The following is a 21,388-nucleotide window of genomic DNA, read 5'->3' as shown; positions in this document are numbered from 1 at the left end:
CAATCGTCGTTGAATCACAGTCAATGGGCAAACAAAGATATGTATGTATATGTGAGAACGTGTGAATATGAGAGCAACCCAGGGGGTGCGGCTAGTTTGCCGATGAGAATTGCTAAGGTGGACCGATAACAAGAAGACGCCCGAGGTTGGAGCTCAAGACAACGACGGGAGTGGATATTCGCACATCGACAACTTTTTCGAAGAAAAATTTCCCCAGGTGTGCTACAGGAGCCTCGCGAGGACAAAGTTTAAGAAAAAAAGGGAGCACAAAATCCAAAAGTTTAAAATCGCGTGAGAGACTTGTCTATTCTGAAAACAGCATCTTGATCATTTTGGAGATCAAAAGCTTTGTACTTGTTACGAAAATCGAAGATTTTTTTAAGCATCAGAATTCTATTAGAATTAAATATTATGATTTTCCAAAAAATATTGAGAAATCCGTTAACTCTGTAAACTTAGGAGCTTATTGACCCTAAAGATTTCGTTGATTTTGTCGATTTTAGGAATCCAGATTTTTTATCAAATCGAGGAATTTGCTTATTTCGAAAATCAACATGTCGACGCGGCGAATGAGCGCTTTTCAAGAAATTTTCGAAAGACTGGAAAGCAACACGCGTCGTGTTTTATACCGAATAGACGACGCGATGCGTAATCCGAATCTGCGGCGTTTGTTATCCTTTTTCACGATCGGAAAGATTCTCAACATCGTGTTACACATTATTGACGAATACAAGGTTTGCTGTCGAAATCACTCCAAGGCAAGGAATTTAATTCAGTTTGTGTGATGTGTTCTCAGATTAATATGGTGTCCGTGAAAAGACTAGGACTCGCCGGCTCCTGTACGTTCTCTATCGGGCTTATCAGTTACAGCCTAGGATTTCCTTCTATGCTGAAGTCGCAAGTGAAATCTGTAAATAATGATTGATATATCAGTATCCCCAATCTAGCGAGTTTTGTCCAAAATACATATAGAAAACAGAATTGCAAGAAAGATATGTAGTGCTTTTAATACTTGAGAACTACTATGGATTTAATTTTAAAGTTGTAAATACCTTGATAATAAAACACGTGGAAGTTCTTTTTAAAAATCGTTACCTATATAAAGTAACTTAAATATATATTACTTTTATGCCAGTTTGGTCGATTTTTCAAAAGAACTTCCCCGTGTTTAATTACCACTGGCGACAATAAGCCTCACTCAATTACCTTGATAATAATTTTAAATAAATTTTGCTACGTAGATTGTATATTTTCATTTCAAGATTGCTAATAATTACCAATGCTTATTAATATATTTAATAGAAGAAAATATTGCTTTGTAGCGATCTGTCAGATTAAAAGTTTCTTCCATATCTAATTTAAGAGAAGAAAGTCTAGTTCGTGTCTGTATTTGATAAAATTTACAGCAAGTTAGACTGAAGAAAGGGAGCGAAATACGGGGTTTTTGGGAGAAACTTCCGCAGCCACTAGATTTTAATATTTATGTCTTTAATGTAACAAATCCCAATGAGATTGCATCAGGATCGAAACCGATTGTCCAAGAAATAGGACCCTTTCACTACGAGTAAGTAATCTCTCTTTTATATATGTCTAATACTATAATTTAATGTATGGTTACCGTAGCGATTTATTACTTGTTATAAAAAAAGCAACCATGCAAGTGTCGGCTCTCCCTCGCCATGAAAAAATAACATACGTTAAATGTGTGCGCAAATTTTATGTAACATGTTTAAGACTTTGAAAAATTTTAATAAATATAACTTGCCTGTTTGAAAAGTTAAAACTGTTATTATTAAATAACATGTAGGAATACAATGTGAATTAACGGACGTCGATGTGAGTTTCAGTTTGTATCGAGACAAGGAAAACATCGTGGATCGAGAGGAAGACGACACGGTCGAGTACAGTTTGCGACAAGTTTGGCACTTCAATCAGGAGAGGAGCGTCATGCCAGAAAATGCGGAAATCTATACGTTTCATCCTCTCATGATAGCGATAACTCTGATCGTTCAAAGAGACAGGCCATCCACGTTGGGAGTAATTAGTACGTATTTACAAAGTGCTCGAGAATAAGTACACGGCATATTTTTGTATCAGCCAAAGAAATGCGAACGTCCGCTTCAATTAACGTAATTCATGCAATTTTATCACTTTTGAATATCGAGTCTCCCGTCAGTTTTGTAAATCGAGAATCTCGTTGATTTTGGAAATCGAAAATGCTACTAATCTTAGAGACTGAGGACTTTCACTGTCCAACACAGCTTTTTTATTGCTGTCAAGCCAATCCACGTGTCGTTATTTTAAAATACATATACTGTATATGCTGTATTCTTCTTCTCTTTTCCTCTCACTCAAAGTTTTGCACAATACAAAATATATCTTCATTCTCATACATTATTGATATTTCTGTAGGCAAAGCGCTGGACAGTATTTTCAAGAAACCCGAGTCGATATTTATCAAAACTACCGTGAGAGATTTGTTCTTTCACGGTATAGTTTTCGATTGCACAGGTATAACAGATTTCGCTGGGTCCGCAGTGTGCAACGCGATGCAGGAAGTGGAACACGTATTAATCAAAGAGGAAGGTTTACGTTATAGATTCGGTTATCTTGCTCGGGTAATATATAATATCTACTTAAGCTATAAAAGACATGTGTGCAAGATTTTAATAGGGAACTTCTCTGCTGGAGCGCCAATTCTGCACATTTACCATATTTTTATATATTGCTTTGCCTGCACGAAACGTATTAATATTTTATTGTGGTCAAAAGTTATTTAAAATCATAAAATAATGTTTAGTATTTGAAATGTGCATATTAACTGAAATCCGAACGAGACTAAGTTCATCCGGGCGGGATTATTATTTTTTATTATACAGATATTAAATTTAAACAAGATGTAATATTTTTAACAGTAAAATGACAATAGGCAGTTATTGTTGCGTGAATTTATCTTCAATCATATAATTAATTGTTTCAACAACTGTTTGTGTCATTTTCAGTACAATAACTATTTCTTTTAACATATACATCTCTTATTTAACTTAGCTTGTACTTCCAGTACTCACCGGCTGGCTAATATCCAAAAGTAAGGCAGGTTCAAGCGAATAGCAATTCTATTTTACAGACGTTTACACTTGAATGATACAAGATAAATTTACGCAGCAATAACTGCGTTTTAGTCGCCAATTGTCATTTTATTGTTAGAATTTCGAGAGTCTAATTTGTATATTTTTTAATAGATAACTTTTACATTTTCAAAACGTTATCTGTACCTCTTAGACAAATGGGAGCCTCTTATCGAACCGCATAAGAGTGTACCGCGGAATTAAGAATAACGAAGACGTGGGTCGTGTAGTGACGGTAGGAAATGACACGAAGCTGGACATGTGGTCTGGCAGTCCTTGCAACGATTTTCGTGGCACGGATGGAACTATCTTCCCACCGTTTCTCAACAAGGAGACAGAAGTCTGGGTACATTCCCTCGATCTTTGTCGTAGTATCGGCGCTTACTACGTCGAACCAGGGAAGGTCAAAGGTATCCATGGCTTTCCATAAGAAAATATTACATTTTTTTGCGTTCTTAATTTCACCAATTCTTCTTTGCGAGACACGACTGCAGTACAAAATTTGATGACCGGCGCGAAACTAATTAATTATTAATAAATTATTTTATCGATCAGCAGCTTCGTCTATCTTACGGTAACTCATAGGAAATTTAGATTTAAATTTAGTATATAAACTCGATTTATCAGTAAAGCAAAGATAAAGTTTGCAAAGATTACGTTGAAGCATCAAGTTCAATTGTGAAGACGTGCGTGACACTTAAATACTGAACTGATAAAATACTTTCAGATGAATATTTTTTTAAATTCCGCCAAAAACTTTAGGTGTCGTCTCCACATTCTGAAACTCTGTAGAAACCGCTTAGAAACAAAAATCGTTCGGTAAGGTGACCTCGTTAGATAATTTTGCAACGTTTGCAAGGTTTCAAGACGCTGCACTACTCGGCGGATTTGAGCGATCCATCTAAAGATGAGGATACAAGGTGCCTCTGTCTCGAGTCCGAAGGATGCATGCCTAAGAATATATACAACGCAGGTCCCTGTAGCAGAGTGCCATTCAGGATAAGTCTACCTCATTTTTACGATTCCGATCCACGATATCTTGAGATGATCGAGGGTGTAAATCCCGACCCTGTACGTTTAACAATTCCCTATTTATTATAATAAATATACCGGTCACTTTTTGTTTCATGATTTTTTTATCCACACGCGAATTCCTTTTTTTTAAAATAATTTAATAAGCATTTATGTAAATGCATATAAAGCTCTAAAGCGAGAGACACTAAGGGCGATGTATTATACATCAATAAAACTAATTTTATAGAAATAACAATAAGGAGTTTATAATAAATGAGTTTCAATACATAGAGACAGTGTCACCTTCTCTAATTGTAAAATAAATGAAAAAAAAATAGTGTAAAATTGTCGTGGTAATTTGAAATCACGCAAGTTACTACGAATTATTAAATTATAATGTCAACCGGACATCGTGATGAGAGATGCTACTTGCAGGAGAAGCACCGGATGACGTTCAACTTTGAACCAATGACAGGCACCCCGATAAAAGCGTACAAAAAGATTCAGTTCAACGTGCAAGTTGGACCCATCCCCAAACTTCGTTTGATGAAATCCTTCCCGGAAGCGATGTTTCCAATATTTTGGGTAGAGGATGGCATCGAGCTTGGAAATATCCTCATCAAACCGCTGAAACTCGCGTACACACAGATCTTAATCGCGAAGTGAGTAATGGTACTAATCCATGATCTCTTCGCAAGTCTCTCGCTTTCTATCTCGTTATTGTTTCGGCGATTTAGCTCCTTAACGTTCGACATTGTAACTGGCAATTTTACGAGAGAGTTTTTCACGGGGTGTCCTTGCAAATCTACCGCAGCGGACGTCTGATCTGTCTGTCTTTGCAGGATAGCGATGTGGCTCATGATCCTAGGTGGTCTGGGCATGATTGTCGCCAGCATTGTGAGATATTACAAAGAAAAGGATGCAGAAAACGCCGCGATACCAGATCTTGTACCGGATAAGGAGCAGAGCAACTTACCGCAAGAGAAGGTGACTGTCAGTACTATACAAGCTGCATTGGTACCACCAAGAATCGATTAACAGGGAGTAATATACTAATAATTACTACAGGAAAGTTCCCTATTATGAGATAGGCTCCTTATATAAGATAGCGGAGTTTCCGCTAAATCAGTAGACATCATTTGTTGGTTCCACCATGAATTTATTGCCCTTGGATTGAAATCTGTTTAATGGAAAATTGATTGGTAGATCGTGTAGGCGTTACGAAAAAAGATTTGCGATTGAATCTGGACGTGGAGAACTTACTATCTCACATTAGAGTCCTATCTCATAATAGAGGACTTTCCTCTATTTTACTGAAGAGGTTTGGAGGCGCAATATCGGTCACATTGTATCGAAAATAATAATTTAGAAGAAGTCTTTACTAATATTTTGATAAGATTTCGACCAAGTTTATTCCAGTAGCGTACACAGTTATTGTAATAGAATTAGATAAAAGTAATATATCCGTGTTACACAAGCGCGCGCATTAGTTGATTGAATGTGTTTATTGTATATTATAATATTATTCTGAAAAGTAGCGTTGTTAAGTGACGCGCACTAGAACAGACATTAGAATAATGTTACATTTGAATTCTAATATTAGTCACTATTAGTCACCACTTCCAGGCCGGTTATAATAACGACGTCCATGATACGCGTATCAGCAGACGATCGACATAAATATGTACAAAAGTAAGTAAGAATTACAGTTGTTTGCTGTACGCATATTATGAAGGTCGTCGCCATCATTGCTTTAGGAGTACTTTGTCGATCAAACAGTGATTAATATTAATATTAAACTGCTCCTCACGTTGTTAGCTTCTATTGCAATGCTGTAGTGAATAACACTTAATAGGAAACACTTAATAGGCATAAGTAAATTGCACTTAATTAATAATAGATTCGTTATTAGAACCATGTGGCTTATATTTTTCTATCGCGCGACATGATGTTCACCGAAGATCCCTACTTAAAAACCAAATAAAAATAGAAAATTTCAATAACTGCAATGGCTTATCTTTTCCTGTTACGGTTTTAAGTAGTACAGCAATTTCTTAAAACCTATATTTAATAGATAATCCTTAATAATTCTGGAAATCACATTGAAGTTTCCTGTTTTAAATGCCACTTGATTCTTAGTAAATTTATTAATAACTTAATAATCTCTCTCGTTATTATTCTTGAAAAGATTGAACGATCTGGAAATCAACGATAAGTGGAACAATACCAATACGAATCTTGCAATTAATTTAGAAAATTTGCCATTCTTAATTGACCCGAATCTCGGTAGTCTAATATTTTTCGTGTAAATTTATGTTCAATTAATTCATTGTCAGTAAATTACACGACGATTATTCATCTTCGGTCTTAAAACAGAGCTCTTTATTGGAACAGTAAATTTATTTCATTTATCATGAATTGCTCCGATTACTTACTTTTCCAATTTATCTTTATGGATTTAGTATTCCAACAAAATTTATTAGGGTGGAAAAAGTATACGAAGTTCACACAGAAATATTATTATTACGCTACCAGGACCCAGCCCGACTGAAAAGCTTCTCTAGCATCATCTCTAATTAAGCTCAATTAATTGTAAGATTTGGAAATCCTTTAACGAGTGTTACGAAGTAACATTTTTTTTACCCTATAATTAAATAATTCCACTATAATTCAACAGCAATTTAATTCGAAATGAATTCTAGACTTTAATATTTCTCTGCGAGGTTTCGGAGAAAGATGCAAAACAGTTTGAGACAGAAAATATAATACACTGTATCCTTGCTTCAGATATTTCTTATTTAATTAAAATTTGGTTCTTTATGATCTGAAAGATTCGATGCAGTAATTACTGCTACACAGTTATTTCAAGGTACAGCACTAATGAGGTAGAGGTCTAAGATACTTGCTGATGTCATATATGTTTTTTTAGATAATACTTGTAATCATTAGACGTTATACTTTACAATCGTCTGATGGGTGAAGAAAACTAAGTAAATGTGAAAACAAACGAAACTCTTACAACTGTTAACTTTTTTAATTTAGTTGACTAACCGCAGGAAGCGAAGGACATTGTGATGACTTTGGTAGGTCAGGCTAATCGGATTTTCAAGACTTTCAGAAGGTCACCAGCGCTATATATTTGCGAGTCAGCGAATAAAATTGTGCGTCTTCGATCGCATTGTCGCTGGTGCATCCGATTCTACTACCGGAGATGTCGTGCTATTAGGTAGAGAAACCGAGAAGACCCTGACGAGGCCGAGGCAAGTAGGAGTACGCCGACGCCGGTCTGCTGTAAAACGTCGGAGTCATTATCGCGCGGGCAGTCCGTTCGCGACGAGCCGCGCACGATCAACGGCGACGGCGACGTCGACGACGACGAGGACGATAAGGGTGGTGCGAAGAGTACGGACGGGAGACCGCACAGGTGCGAAGACGGTACCACGTCGGGAAGGTCGAGGCTTCCACCTCGCGGTTCTTGATAGTTTGAGATATCTGTAGCGCGAATTTTGAACGTGGATAAAAGGACGAGAGCAGTCTGTGCGTTGCGTGAGCGAAGGACCACGAGTGATCGAAGATCCTGATCGGAAATTTTTACGCGCGCTCGTACGAGTCGATTCGGCCTCCTCGTAGATTTAACAGCGAGAAAGGAATACGAACGCAAAACGATACTCGCCCGCGGAAAAGACACGGAGAATTGTGCGATGAACTCTGATACTAATATTACGAATACTCTTAGCACCAGATTGCCTGCACTGAATATCGAATACTAATAGTGTTGATACTGATACGTAAATATTGAAGAAAGATTATGCGCTTATTTGGACTACGATAAAAATAGAGAGGAACGAAGACACTCACAGCGCAGAACTTTTCTCAGGCACCTTGATTTTTATCGTAATTATATTTCAATTGTAACAGTTATTCTTTAATTTATTTTTGCTGTTGACTTACAAATTTTTAACATATATTCGATATTCTCTGAATAAAAAAAAATATTTTATTTAATAATGGAATAAGATATGAAACAAGGAATATGTCTATAGAATATTCTTATATCCTTTGTTTCACATTTTACTCCCATCAAGTTTACGAATATTTCTATATGTATGCTATTTTTGCTAATACGTTTAACTTTTTCATTGATCTCTTATAATCCCATCGCAATCTACTTTTTACACATCGCAGGAAATTTTTTACGACCGACAAAGGGAATCTTAAAGATTACAATCGGAGGAATCTTGAATCTTTTTTTTTTTCGTCAAGTGTAGTGCGCGGCCAAAGGTATCTTTTTCGAATCAGAGTGGTGTAAAATCGACGAGGGCAGACGTATGTGCGATTATCAAACCCTCGCGCGTCATTATCAAACGTAATAATGGTCACTAAGCGACGCGCGTATGACATCGCCGTTCGTGAGCTTCGGAGAACGTACGGGGTCTTAAAACGTTCGAAGTTGCTGTACGCGTTCCCGCTCGGCAGGGCGCTTGACAAAGTGCTCTGCGTTCTCGAAGGATACAATAAGGTTTAGTGTTGACTGTTAAGCTTCGCGAATTGAGAAAAGAGCTCGTGAAAAATTTGTTTCTTCATAAACGCGATTGCTCCGGAAGGAGATGCATCTTTGATAATTAACGTTTTCCAAGATACGACGTGATGATGTTCTGAATTAACTGTATGCGGCGCAATAAGTCGTAATCAATCACCGGCAAATAATACTAAATTCCGATAAATAAGTAACAATATATAATCGTGTAACAGACCTGTAACTTAAATACGTATTTCTAATTTTGTGTGTTATTCGATTGTTGGAGTTTATACAAATGATCGCTTAAACACACAAACGTCTATTTCGGTCCACTTGTGTGCTTATACCTAAATATCACTTGGCGTTTCTGCAGAGCGTTAAAATGATATCTATAAAGAAGCTCGGAATTGGTGGTGGAGTTTCGTTTGTCTTCGGTATTTTACTATGGTGCGGGTTTCCAGGACTGATTAGGTCGCAGATTAAGAAGGTGAGAGAGCAATGTTTTAACAATAAATTTTATTCCCGTTCTTGCATAAAATATTTTAAGCCGATTAAAAAGCAACGCATGCTTATATCATAAATTTGTTAATTTTATAAACATTTACTGCATGCCAATGTAATAATATTAATCTGTGGTAATTTATGTGATTCCGAGGCGAGGCATAATTATTTCGAATTGTTAGACAGTGCGTACCATTGAAATAATAAAACTTTTCAGCACTTCCGATTGGGACATAAGCAATTCTTTTCGTGTTTCGGGGAATTTAAAATTATATCTTATTCAATAATTTTATTTCTGCCTAATTCGTGAAATTCATTTTCAGATATGCTTCCTTAAAATTCACACCTTCGTTTTTCGTATTTTTAAGTGTTAATTATTATTGACTTTCGTATAATGTGTTGATTTTTCTGTTGTCATTTTTAAATCTCACATTCATAATTCTAAGAAATTTTGCGTGAACGTCTAATCTCTTAGTTATTACTTTACCATGAAACATTCCAGTCATGCCGCAAAAGTATACGTATGTCGCGAAATCCTTGAACCCTTGTTATAATTTAATTATGCATTGCTACAATATATTGTGTATAATTGTGACATCTTATCATTTCCGATCCGAATATGTCAGAATTAATAATTGTATTTTCTTTGCCGTATTGTTGCGTAATACGAACGCGTTTTCTGAATTGGTCGCATGTGACTGCTGACAAACATTTATTTTACTCCCACAGCTACAACTAACCGTAACATTCGCCAACATAAATGCTCACGTCAAGACTATAATATTGCGCCAAGACTATGATTTGCGGAATCCACGTGGGTGCAGATTCGTTTTTGATTGCAAAATTCTAGATATCACGTCGCAGGGTTCATTGTGGACTGCCTTCCGAAATGAAATCAGCAATTTTAGGAAATAAATGTCCCACAAGATTGGCTTCGTCCTTTTTGTTTAATTTGACGATTCTATTGTGATCATAAATTGACAAGATTTTACGTACACAGCAAATCGCGCTGAAACCAGGAAACGAGATACGTGACATGTGGTCGAACTTCCCGCTACCACTGGACTTCAAGATCTACATGTTCAATATAACCAACCCCGATGAAATTAAGGCTGGTCAAAAACCGAAGGTGCAAGAAGTCGGGCCGTTCTTCTACGAGTGAGTCGTTTTCACACAATTCGCGTTTCTATTGACGTATCTAATTTCATGTTGACGGTCTTGATCTTTCTTGATTCGATCCGCACTGATCGAAAATCGCACCTAATTCTCATAAATTTATCCACTCAAAACTTGTTTCCCCCAAATATCGACTCCAGTGAGTACAAAGTGAAGTTTGACCTCGTCGATCGGGAGGACGAGGACTCGGTCGAATACAGCATGAGGTCAACGTGGATTTTCAACCCCAAGAAGAGCAACGGATTGACGGGGGAGGAGATAATGGTGTATCCCCACCTCATGATACTGGGCATGGTGGGTGCCACCCTTCTGGACAAGCCCGCCGCGATCGGGGTGGTCGGTACGTAGATGCGATTTATCAGTATCGAATGTCATCATTTACTTTCAATGTCGCGTATCGATTGCGGTCGCGAATCGGCCGTATCGCACAGGGTCGACGCGGACTATAATAATGCGCGTCATAAGGTTTAAAGTGGAGCGTAAGATACGTTTTCCTATAGCGTACGTGCACCTCCGGCGAAGGTGCGAATTATTTATAAGGTTTCCGTTTCCTCGAGCGTGATATTCGCGCCACGTTTCCTCGCGCGACGACCGAGCTCCAATTTGACGGGGGCAGCGAGTAATTTTGAAAACGAAATTTTCATTTTTATTTGAGTTTTACAATATTTGCACAAATTCAGTAAAATTGATCAACGAACGAATAACGTAGGCAAAGCCGTCGACAGCATCTTCCACAAACCGGATTCGATATTCGTGACGGCCAAGGCCAAGGATATACTTTTCGGCGGTCTGCCAGTTGATTGCACTGTGACAGACTTCGCCGGGTCGGCAGTGTGCAACGTATTGAAGACGGAAGCGAAGGATTTGGTGCCGGACGGTGAAAATCGCTACCTATTCTCCCTCTTCGGCGGGGTGAGTGGTTTTAATTCGAAAGGGGATAATGAATTCTCTATTATTTAATACGGGGATTGCGTATAATATAAAGTTCCAATCGGAGACTCTTGACGAAGGGTATTCTTCTTTTTTACATTGCTACAATTATTTTAGGCAAAAAGAACAGAATTTTCCAAACACCCTCGAGTGATTTGAATAATTTTTTTTATTGTTTCTGGAATTATATATTTTGGCATTTTAAAAAGGATTGATATATTTTGATTGACGCGTGGTATAACAGTATTCTAATGTTCTCCGGCTTCTCGGAGATGATGAAAAGTAGATAAATTAACGGTCTAATTGCATGTTGAAAAAAGAAGCGAGTCACGCATGAAGATAATAGCGAGCTGTGACGTAGCGTCCGACTGCAATCTCGTCGCAAATAAAAGTAAATTATTGTCGTCGGGCTGGACGTCACGTCGAGCGCAAAATTTGCACATAAGAAGCATGAGAAAATGATTTTTAAAAAATTCATCACGTTGCTCTGTAATGAAGCTGTGTGTTACGCAAAATTGAACCTTCACAGAAAAACGGCACCGCCGTGCCGGAACGCATGAAAGTTCTGCGCGGTGTTAGAAATTTCAAGGACGTCGGACGTGTCTTGGAATTCGACCATAAACCTGCATTGGACATCTGGCCGGAGGATCACTGCAACGCTTTCAACGGTACCGACTCGACGATCTTCCCACCTCTGTTCGGACCGGACGATGACATCGTCTCCTTCGGCTTTGAAATCTGCCGAAGCCTCAGCGCGCATTTCAAGTTCCACAGCAAAGTCAAAGGCATGTATTGGAAAGGCTTTGAAAGCAGGGTTGGCAAGTAACTCGTTACTTGTAACGAAGTTACAGTTACTTCTTTTTGGTAATTCTAACTTAACTTCGTTACTTTCTCTACATCTGTAACTGTAACTTAACTCGCAGGCGTCAAAACTCTTCATTACACCGCGGATCTGGGAGACATGAGTACGAATCCTAGGGAAAAGTGCTTCTGCCCGACGCCGGAGACTTGTCTACCAAGAAATTTCTACGACATGACGAAATGTCTGGGCGTACCCATCATTGGATCCCTGCCGCATTTTTACGATACAGACGGGAAATATTTACAGATGGTGGACGGTTTGCACCCAAATGAGGTAAAATCAACGAGATAGCGGAGGGACGCAGATAGTTGCAAAGGAGCAATCAAAAAATAAATAACGCCGGTGTTTTCTTGACCATATCTGGCATTTTTGATAATAGGTACAGAAAATTTATTGCGAAAAATATTACCTCGACAACTGAGGCATGTCGAATTGGTGAGACGCCCGCCTAGAGTGTAGGGAGGGTCCAGGTTCAAGCCCTGGCGGAGATCATATTTTTCGCAATAAATTTTCTGCATTATCAAAAGTGCCAGATACGGTCAAGAAAACGCTGACGCTGTTAATTACCGCTGGCGACATTGAAGAACATTCTTATTGGTGAAAAAATTAATGTAAGGAGAGAAATAAACGGGGGGGATTGAATAAATTGTGTCCATCGACAGGAGGATCACCAGATCGACATGGATTTCGAGCCGATGACGGCCACGCCGATACGCGCGCACAAGCGGCTGCAGTTCAACATGTTCATACAACCGGTACCGAAGTTCAAACTGATGAAGACCTTTCCGGAGGCGTTGCTGCCTCTGTTCTGGGTGGAGGAAGGAATACTTCTCGACGACGAGTTCGTTAACAAGGTGAAGGTGGTGTTCAAAGTGACGGCGGTCGTCAAGTAAGTGTTTGCGGCGACGTTTTAAACGATTGCAATATTTGATAGCTATCTGTCGTCTATAATATCAATGCCCTGCAGCTTACAATAATTATACGTGCCCCGCAATCGATTCAATGTTTTGTTGTGAATAAATACTAATTGTGTCTTCGGCCTTCCTCCAAATTGAAATTTGGTTTCTAGCTTTTTGAAGTGGGTAATGATACTTGGAGGAATAGGCATGGGCGGCGCGGCCGGTTTCTTACACTACAAGAATCGCGACAGCGGCAAGCTCGACGTCACTAAGGTCACCCCGAAGACCGCCGGCGACGAGAAGCCGGAAAAGAGCTGGCCACCTGGCATGAACATCAGCACGATACAAGCGGCGTCGGTGCCTTCTAATCTCGATAGAAATTGAACGTTAATACGAATTGAACGCGGAAAGCTAATATCAGTATTAGGACTATATTCTGTAAAACTGCTCTGTAACGCTGTAACTCCATAAACCGCGTGGCAAGGGAGAAAGGGCGAGAAGAGGAAAGAGCTGGGCAGCTACAGAGTTACAGAGCTTATAGAGCGAAAATCTCTTCTCACAGAATACAGGGCTTAACGTCGCGAAAGTCTGTCCCTTCAGCCCCGGATTTCCCTTCTTTCATTCAAATCATTTTTAATGTATATAATTTTCTTCGATATGACGAAAAGTACTTAAAAGGACAAGATTAACGAACCGCCCCTTCTTTCGTGGTAGGAAAAAGGGATTTCGGCGTTAAGCGATCAAACGGGCTGAAGGGGCTGAAACTATATGTCGTAAACATAATGCATCTGGAACTGATATTTCAATCCAGCGGTCTACCGAACGATAGATCAATCTATTTTTCTTTAAAAATCAAACTCGCGTGTGTATAGATAAGGATACAGGATATAGATAAGTCTCAATGCCTCGTGTGTAACATACTTAAAATTTAATTACTTAATTACCTCGTCGTAAGAATGCTACAAAAAGCTTTCATTTTCTAATGCACTTGTGATGTACAGTACGAATCGGCGGTCCTTAGTCTTCGCGACTTGCGATCGAAATATCGATCGTGCGAGATATTCAAGAATTTTTACAAGTAAACTCTCACGAGAATATATAAAACGCGTTTTAACGCCGGGCCTTGGTTTTTAATAGCGATTTTCAAAGATTCAGAAGACTAAGGATCGTCGACGGAAGGTCTGCACGAAGTTACGGATACTCTTAACGAAGAGAGATTTAGATTTAGAGATTTTGATTATCTTCTAATAGATTAGATATAAAAAAAAACTAGTAATAATTACCATCGTCCGACTACACGTAAAGCAAGTAAAAGTGGCGAATGCCATCGAAGAAGTATAAATTTTCCAATGTATAATCTAATTTTGTTGAAATAAATGAAATCGTTTTTAATCTACCCGAAGAGACTAGAAAACTGCGCGTATTTTTCAACAATTAAAATCAACAGCTTTAACTTGAGTACCATCGATCCCCGAGGACGATATTATCTCACGAAAGAGAAAGCGGTGGCGAAAATTCTTAAATCATACAAATACACTAAGTAACGAATGTTCATTGCGGACTATTCATTACTACCCTCGTAATTACTTATTAAAACGTCCAGGTGTGAACAGGCCCGGCAGTCTCCTATTTGTCGTCCGTTTACCTTTTACACAGCAACACATGTTTGTACGCACTCCTGTATTCGGAGCTCATCACGACGTAGATAACAGGATTGATGCAGGTCGTCAAATAAATGAGAATATAGCCGGCGATATTGAGTCCCCGCCAGTCGACCGTGTTTTGAAAGAGCTTCGTGACGGTGATCGGCAGGTAACACACCAGAAACGATGCGAATATCACGAGGATCATCTGCAGCAGCTTTTTATCCTTGACGGACATCCTAGGCGCGACGCATTCGCCGCCTAGGACGCGCGTCCCGCCGACGCTCCTGAACTTCGATTGCCTGCGAAATACCTTCCTCGCGCAAGGCCGCTCGGGTCTCGAATCCGGCCGATCCGAGCGTTCGCCACTGGCGATCCTTTGCAGCGAGGACTCGGCCACGAAGGACGCTCGACCGGTCAGCATCTCCAACCGACCGCAAGGGCTCCCCGACGACTTCCGCCGCGGCTCGCGCTGGTCCCGGCTCTGAAACAATCTCGTCTCTATGGAGTCCAATTTTTCGATCTCGCGATCATCCACGAGCAACGTGTCCTCTAACAGGCTGGCGCGAGAAGCGTCGTAACTGCCGTTGGAGTTTGCATTGGAGCTGATATTCGTTGTCGAATCGTCAGTATTTGCCGCGCGATCCGCTTCTTGTCGATTGCGCGTCGACCGCTTAGACCACGAGTTTTCGTTGATCGACGTGGATGGTAGCTCGCGATCCGTCCTTTCGTCTGAATTGAAAAGCACCGCCTGCATCAATGAGGAAGGAGCGCAGAGGACAGTAAGCTCTTGCTCCTGGTTTCTCGTGGTGGATGGTTGCTGTAACAATTACCAAAAATGGCAAGCTGGGTTTCAAATAATACGATTGCGAAGATTATAATTATATTACAGTAAATTAATTAAAGCTATTCTAATAAATCGCTGTTTTTTTTCAGAATCTCCCGAAAGGAAGTGGCAACCACCGAGAGTATCTTGTCTCCAGATGGGAGGTTTCCTTCGGCAAGGCTAGCCGCCCGCCGAAGGTGAAGTAAGACCAGATGCTCAAAGCACCAGAACGAACTGGATAAAACAGGCTTTAAGTCTAATGCACGAAGAAGAAAAAGAAGAATTAAAAATATGACGTTTGCTTCAATAGAATTTTTCTATTAATCATTTCATTGCTTTCATTTTTATTATGTATAATTACTAATGTTTTATTTACTTTAATTTGTGTAAAATACGCAAATTTTTCTCGTTAATATTCAAATATCTATTGTGAAGCACATATCATATTTTATTCAAACGTACAGAAACAAAAGTAATAATTTTTCTTGTTTAAAATATGTATTTTCTGCGATTTCTTTTTGTTTGTGTTAATCTTAAAGCTTCTTCGTCTTCTTTTGTAGAAATAAATAGATCTTACGTCATGGCTGGTTTCAGTAGGCTCGATGTTGAAGATCTTGTGTCTGCCTCTGCTCTTCGAAGCAGTTGCGCGTACGATGTAGAAGATCCTGGCGTAGCAAATGATAATAGCGAGGCAGGGCACTAGAAATGCGAGAACGAAGAGAAACTCCTTTGGGCTCCGCCCGTTTGTATCCGGCAGGATCGAGCAAGATCCCACAGCGGGATCCAATCCGAAACGTCCGAATCGCTCGACCCACGTGACGATCAGCAAGCCGAAAGCGATGATCCATATCGCCAGAACCATCGGTATTAAGTATTTCGTTTTATACAACCTTTAAGTGACATTCAGCAAGCAATTCGTAATACAAGACAATTCCTCATATAGGAAGTAAAAAATGTAAATCAAAAAAGTTTCTGCTCGAGGTTTGACTTGCGAAAAAATTGCCTTTAAACGTTGCAAAATCTTTTTTTATTGAATTGTTATTTCAATTACTTTACTTATCTATTTCGCTGACTCCTACGTACAATAATTATTTATTACCGATTTAGTAGACGCGTAAAATAATGAAATATTTGATAGAGGAGAGAGAGGAGTGGGATACTTACGTAGGATAGAGACCGGGATGACCGATCATGACGTAGCGATTGATTGTGATCGCGAGAACGCTGAAGAGGCTAACTGCAACGAGGCCGTACCTCAAGAGCGGAAACAGCCGACACAGAAGTGGTCCGTGCAGCCACGACCTGTGCCAGAAGGTTGAAGTTGCGAGCGGTAGATTGAAACAGCAGAACATCAAGTCTGATATCGACAGATTCATGATGAAGACTGCGGTGGCGTTCTTCAGCTATAATTATAGAAAAATAAAGGTAAAATTATATACAAAATTATTTCCTTGCAGTTATTCTTTAATATACGTAGTCTATTAATAAAAAAATACACACACACACAAGTAATTATATTAATAAGTGTGTTTTTACTAGAATTGTGGTTATCAAGATTTAATATGTTACTCGGATTATATTTATAAATTATATATAAATGTTAGTGGTGATTATGATTATAGCACATTGGACGTGTGGGTGGGAAGAAATCGTTAACGTGAAAATTAATTTGCAAGGTCTTTGCATAAATTCTCTCGAATTTCTCAAAGTGTAAACACGATAAAATTGATGGAGACTTCCCGATTCAATTCTAGTCGATTATATCGGAACGGAGTACGTGAACCGCCGTGAAAACACAGGATTGTATATAACGCGCGGTTCTGCGTAATCGATTCCAAACTTAACTCATTGATGATCGATTTTGGCGGGTGGCTTTGCCAAAAAATCGTGCCGACGACCTCCGTTCATCATCGATTATTTTGTCAAAAACAAAAAGTGTTAAAAAGATTAGTATACGATCTCGTAGAATATAAAAATTGTACAGAATCTTTATGAGACAAAATTATGGTTTGACCATATTAAATTTAAGAAATATTTTATACATTTAATGATTATTGTCGTAGCGTAAGGACGTTTTTAAGTTCATTACTACTAGAATTAACGTTCGTAAAGACTAAAGAGGTATAATGACACGAGGTAAACCACTCTGGCAGCTTTTAAGATTTCTGTGTGTAAGCAGTGCCGGAAATATGAGTAGCCTTGCATAATACGGATTCATTATACTTAAGTCCTTTCGAGTCAGAAAAATTGCCATGAATGGCACAAAACGAGTTGCACAAATAACAATGCATTATTTGTGCATTGGCAGGCACTTAAGAATTTTTTTTTAGAGAAAAAGGAACTTAATTAGAATAATCTATCGAATATAGCGTGTCGGTTGTATATGGTATGATCACTGGTCTCACTGCCTTTGCATAAGATAAGTGCATTACACAATAAACAACGTGCGATACATAAACTCGATGAATACTAAAAAGTTATTCTGAACGAATATTCCAAAGACATTCTTCTTTGTTATGAATATACGATTTCTAATTGTAATAATATATATACATATATATATATTTATAGAATATTCGATTGGAATATTCTGAAATTACGAATGTTTGCACCCCAGCAGAATATTCATAGAACTATGTGTGCTATCTGGGTATTTCAATGGTTCAGCCGATAAACATTTTTCTCAGTGCAGGACTACAGCTACGGTTACGGACCTTTTTCGTGCGAAACAATGCGATCACCGTGATAAGATTTCCCGGGATGCCGACCAGCATGAAGAGGATGCAGCAGGCGGCGGCGAAGCACAACAGCCACGGTGGGTAGTCGACGAAGAGGATCACCGATCCTGGATCCTGCAGCATCTCCTCGATCGTCGTCGCGTCGTCGCCGCTGCTGTTGCCGTCGGTTTCGTTGCTCGTCATCCACCGGTGTTCCAGCATCTGCGGAAAACCGAGCTCTCGCCGAATACGAATGTCGTATCAGGGCCGTAAATAGAGTCTTGACGTTTTGCTATTCCGCCATTTACGAGGTATTTATTTGTCCCGATATTTTCAGGAGACACTTTGAGGCAGTCGACAACATGGAAATTATTTTGTGCAATCTATTTCATATATAGCGTTTGCGATGTACAAAGTGACCTAAATGGTCAATTGTCGCGATTAAGCGACGCTTTTGTTACTTTGGCGAAGATTGATTAGCGCAGATTATTCGATCGTACATTATTTAATTAGAGTGCAGTCAGGAACGTAAGCGACCCCCGCGTCTGAAAACGTACATGCGCGTTCGTTTTGTCTTGCGCTCTTTCCCTTATACTTTTTCTTTGTGTTACGATGCCGTTTAACGACCGACACGTGTGTTTTGCCATCTCAAAGGCGTGAATTTCGCACGCCGCGCGTGTCCGTGTGCTGGACCCAGCGCGCCTCTTTTTTCCTCCCAACGGTGCGCCGGAGAGGAACAGAGAGATCTATTTTCGCCACCTGAGACGATAAACTCTTTCGCCGGAGAGTAAACTCTCAGACGTTTCTATGGTTCGGGCCGGCCTCTCGCGATCTATAGTCCCGCATCGGTGGTCAGTTCGTATATAGTCCGCGTAGTCGCAAATCATCGTCGACAAGCATATTAACGTTCGCACGCAAATTAGGTCACTCTCGCTAGATGCATTTGTAGAAGTGGGCGAAACCAAAAATGCAGCGTAAAACACAACGGTCAGTATTTTAATATGACTTCGCTTTCCGTTGTTTAGCGAAAGAATTGTTCTGAATTAAAAATCCAGATTATTTTTTTACTCCGCTCCACGGCGCTTACCTTTGCGAAAATAAAAGATACATCTCATCGACGGCGATTATCGGCGACGGTTGGCAGATCCTCGCGATCTTCTTCCCTCGTTTCTTTCGAGGCTACGACGGCGTTAGTCGTGTCTCCGGTTTATTCTTCTTCTTGTCGGTTCCCATCCCGACCTTGGCATTGCAGACTCCGAGAGGTTTCTTCGGGGAAACGATAAATTTCGCCCTGCTCTGTCGCAATTGCTAGATGTCGTCCATGTTCTTGTTTTCTTTCGTATTTGCGATAATTAAATTTGACGAAAAGGCCTTTCACGGAGCACTCGTGTACTTTATTCGCGGCACAGCCGTGAGACACGCAGAAAGGAAGAAATAGAATTGACGTGCAAACGAAGCGGACCCGGGAAAATTCGCGAATGAACTGGCGGAATTATTAGCAAGAAGCCGCGAGTGCGTAAGAGCATGCACTTTTCGCGGACGCTGGCGCCTGCGCCAAATTCGACGCTCCTTTGACTCCGATGTCGAGACAATTTCCACTTGAATCTCGAATTCGGCGAATCGAAAGGGACTTGCTTTCGTGGATTATTTTCTTCCGCTTGTCATCGTGACGGAGCTGCGATATATATCGTAACTCGATATCAGAGATACTAATTGAGTTCCACAGAATTGGATAAGCGCTAGTCGCATTATCATTAATTTATTGTGCGAATCGGGATGCTGCTGCGTGCGGTACGCGGTAGCGAAAGCGTTAGAACGGTGCCAGCCAGCCTCATATCGTCCCATTGTCGATAGGCCACTTGTGGTAGAGCACCTACATGTCTGACCCGTCCCCTGGAAACCGTGGCGAGAGCGTCCCTACATCCTTTTTAAAAATAATTGCATTTTGTTAGTAGTAGTCGCGAGGGAGAGAGGCTCCAGCTGCGCACGAACGACCGCGGGCGGAAGCGAGCGAGTCGAAAGCGCGTTTCCCCCATTTCGCTGCTTGTCCGAGTTCTAGGGGATCGCTGAAATCTCCGGCCACATTTGCGCAAGAAAGTTACAAAATATTGTTGGCGAAGTGAAGCGCATTTGGGGGTAAAACGCGATGACCGATTGTATTATTTTCACGGGAATTGAATTAAATGAGTCGGCGAGAAAAAATCTGTGGCCGAAGAAGTGTCCAGTAATCGCGATCAACGATATAATCAGTGGGTAATGCACGGTCATCGATGTTTTACGTAATACTGGAAATTAATTAGACGATACCTCAGGAAGTGTCTTCCGCCGTATTATTTTTTACTGACAAACCTTGCGGGGAATTTGAAGTCAACTTCCCCTGCGCGAAGTCTGTCCCTCTATTTTCTTCTTTGTGGCCGCAACTCAATTACTGACGATTCTTCAAATATCTACGCTAAACAGCTCTGTGATGATTGACATTTTTAATTTGCGATATTGCGTATCTATGGCGCGCCGGAAGAACATCCGGCGAATCTAGGACGCCGCACACAAACGTGTCATTAATATTATAAACGCGTAAATGGGGATCGACTATTACATTTGACGTAAGTAGATTACGCTGACGATGTTAATCTTCCCCGACGTAGAGCGAGTCTTGGGTGCAGATTGAAAAAAAAAACCCGGGAGAGTTTCGGTCGGTCGAGCTGACTCCGGACAACCGCGGCTGGATGCGGGTCGCCTTTGTGAGGCGTGAAACTAACGAGACGTTCGATTTGGTCATAGCAATTAATGCCGCCGGTCGGTTCCACTTCGTTAGGTCTAATTCACTCACGCCGTGTGTCTTCGGCTGCTTACGTAATAAACGCTCCCCGCGGTACTAAGAGCCCACGATCTTATCGCTTGACCGCGAGTACCATAGGTCCGCGGTCACTCGAGTACGAGCTCTTCTCTCGCACGAATCTGACGCCAAATACGGCTCGCCGTCCGCCCGCCTCGGCACCGCGGTTTACGGCTTATCATCGGTCGCGAGACAGCTAATTTTTAACCAGCTTGTTGCGTCTAAGTTGCTTTAATCTTAACGTGTTTTTTCGGACTCTCCTAGAAAGTACTCGGACTGCAATGAATAGAAACTGATTGACTTGTTTTTGTTATAAAGTGAACTAGGATTGGACTTG

At 40.2% G+C, this 21,388-nt stretch overlaps 2 protein-coding genes across 2 annotated transcripts; one reads left to right on the top strand and one right to left on the bottom strand.

The window, feature by feature from the left end:
* Window positions 1–766: 766 nt before the first annotated feature.
* LOC105569795 lies at window positions 767–14,425 on the top strand. Its single transcript, XM_012026524.1, has 17 exons — window positions 767–910; window positions 1,407–1,564; window positions 1,848–2,044; window positions 2,413–2,618; window positions 3,283–3,538; window positions 3,988–4,199; window positions 4,578–4,804; window positions 4,985–5,159; window positions 8,455–8,661; window positions 9,035–9,148; window positions 10,163–10,320; window positions 10,479–10,678; window positions 11,048–11,250; window positions 11,798–12,053; window positions 12,192–12,403; window positions 12,793–13,019; window positions 13,200–14,425. The coding sequence occupies exons 1-17, from the start codon at window positions 785–787 to the stop codon at window positions 13,411–13,413; spliced, it is 3,348 nt and encodes a 1,115-aa protein (XP_011881914.1). The 5' UTR covers window positions 767–784; the 3' UTR covers window positions 13,414–14,425.
* A 229-nt stretch (window positions 14,426–14,654) lies between these two features.
* LOC105569701 (G-protein coupled receptor moody) lies at window positions 14,655–19,916 on the bottom strand. Its single transcript, XM_012026373.1, has 5 exons — window positions 19,303–19,916; window positions 18,213–18,437; window positions 16,663–16,901; window positions 16,076–16,388; window positions 14,655–15,492 (listed from the first exon to the last, which is right to left on the bottom strand). The coding sequence occupies exons 2-5, from the start codon at window positions 18,435–18,437 to the stop codon at window positions 14,671–14,673; spliced, it is 1,599 nt and encodes a 532-aa protein (XP_011881763.1). The 5' UTR covers window positions 19,303–19,916; the 3' UTR covers window positions 14,655–14,670.
* Between the last annotated feature and the right edge of the window lie 1,472 nt (window positions 19,917–21,388).

This window comes from Vollenhovia emeryi, unplaced genomic scaffold (assembly GCF_000949405.1).
Source record: "Vollenhovia emeryi isolate VEMERY1.0 unplaced genomic scaffold, V.emery_V1.0 DF939123.1, whole genome shotgun sequence".
Lineage (NCBI taxonomy): Eukaryota > Metazoa > Arthropoda > Insecta > Hymenoptera > Formicidae > Vollenhovia > Vollenhovia emeryi.
This window is presented reverse-complemented; position numbering and strand designations above follow the sequence as displayed.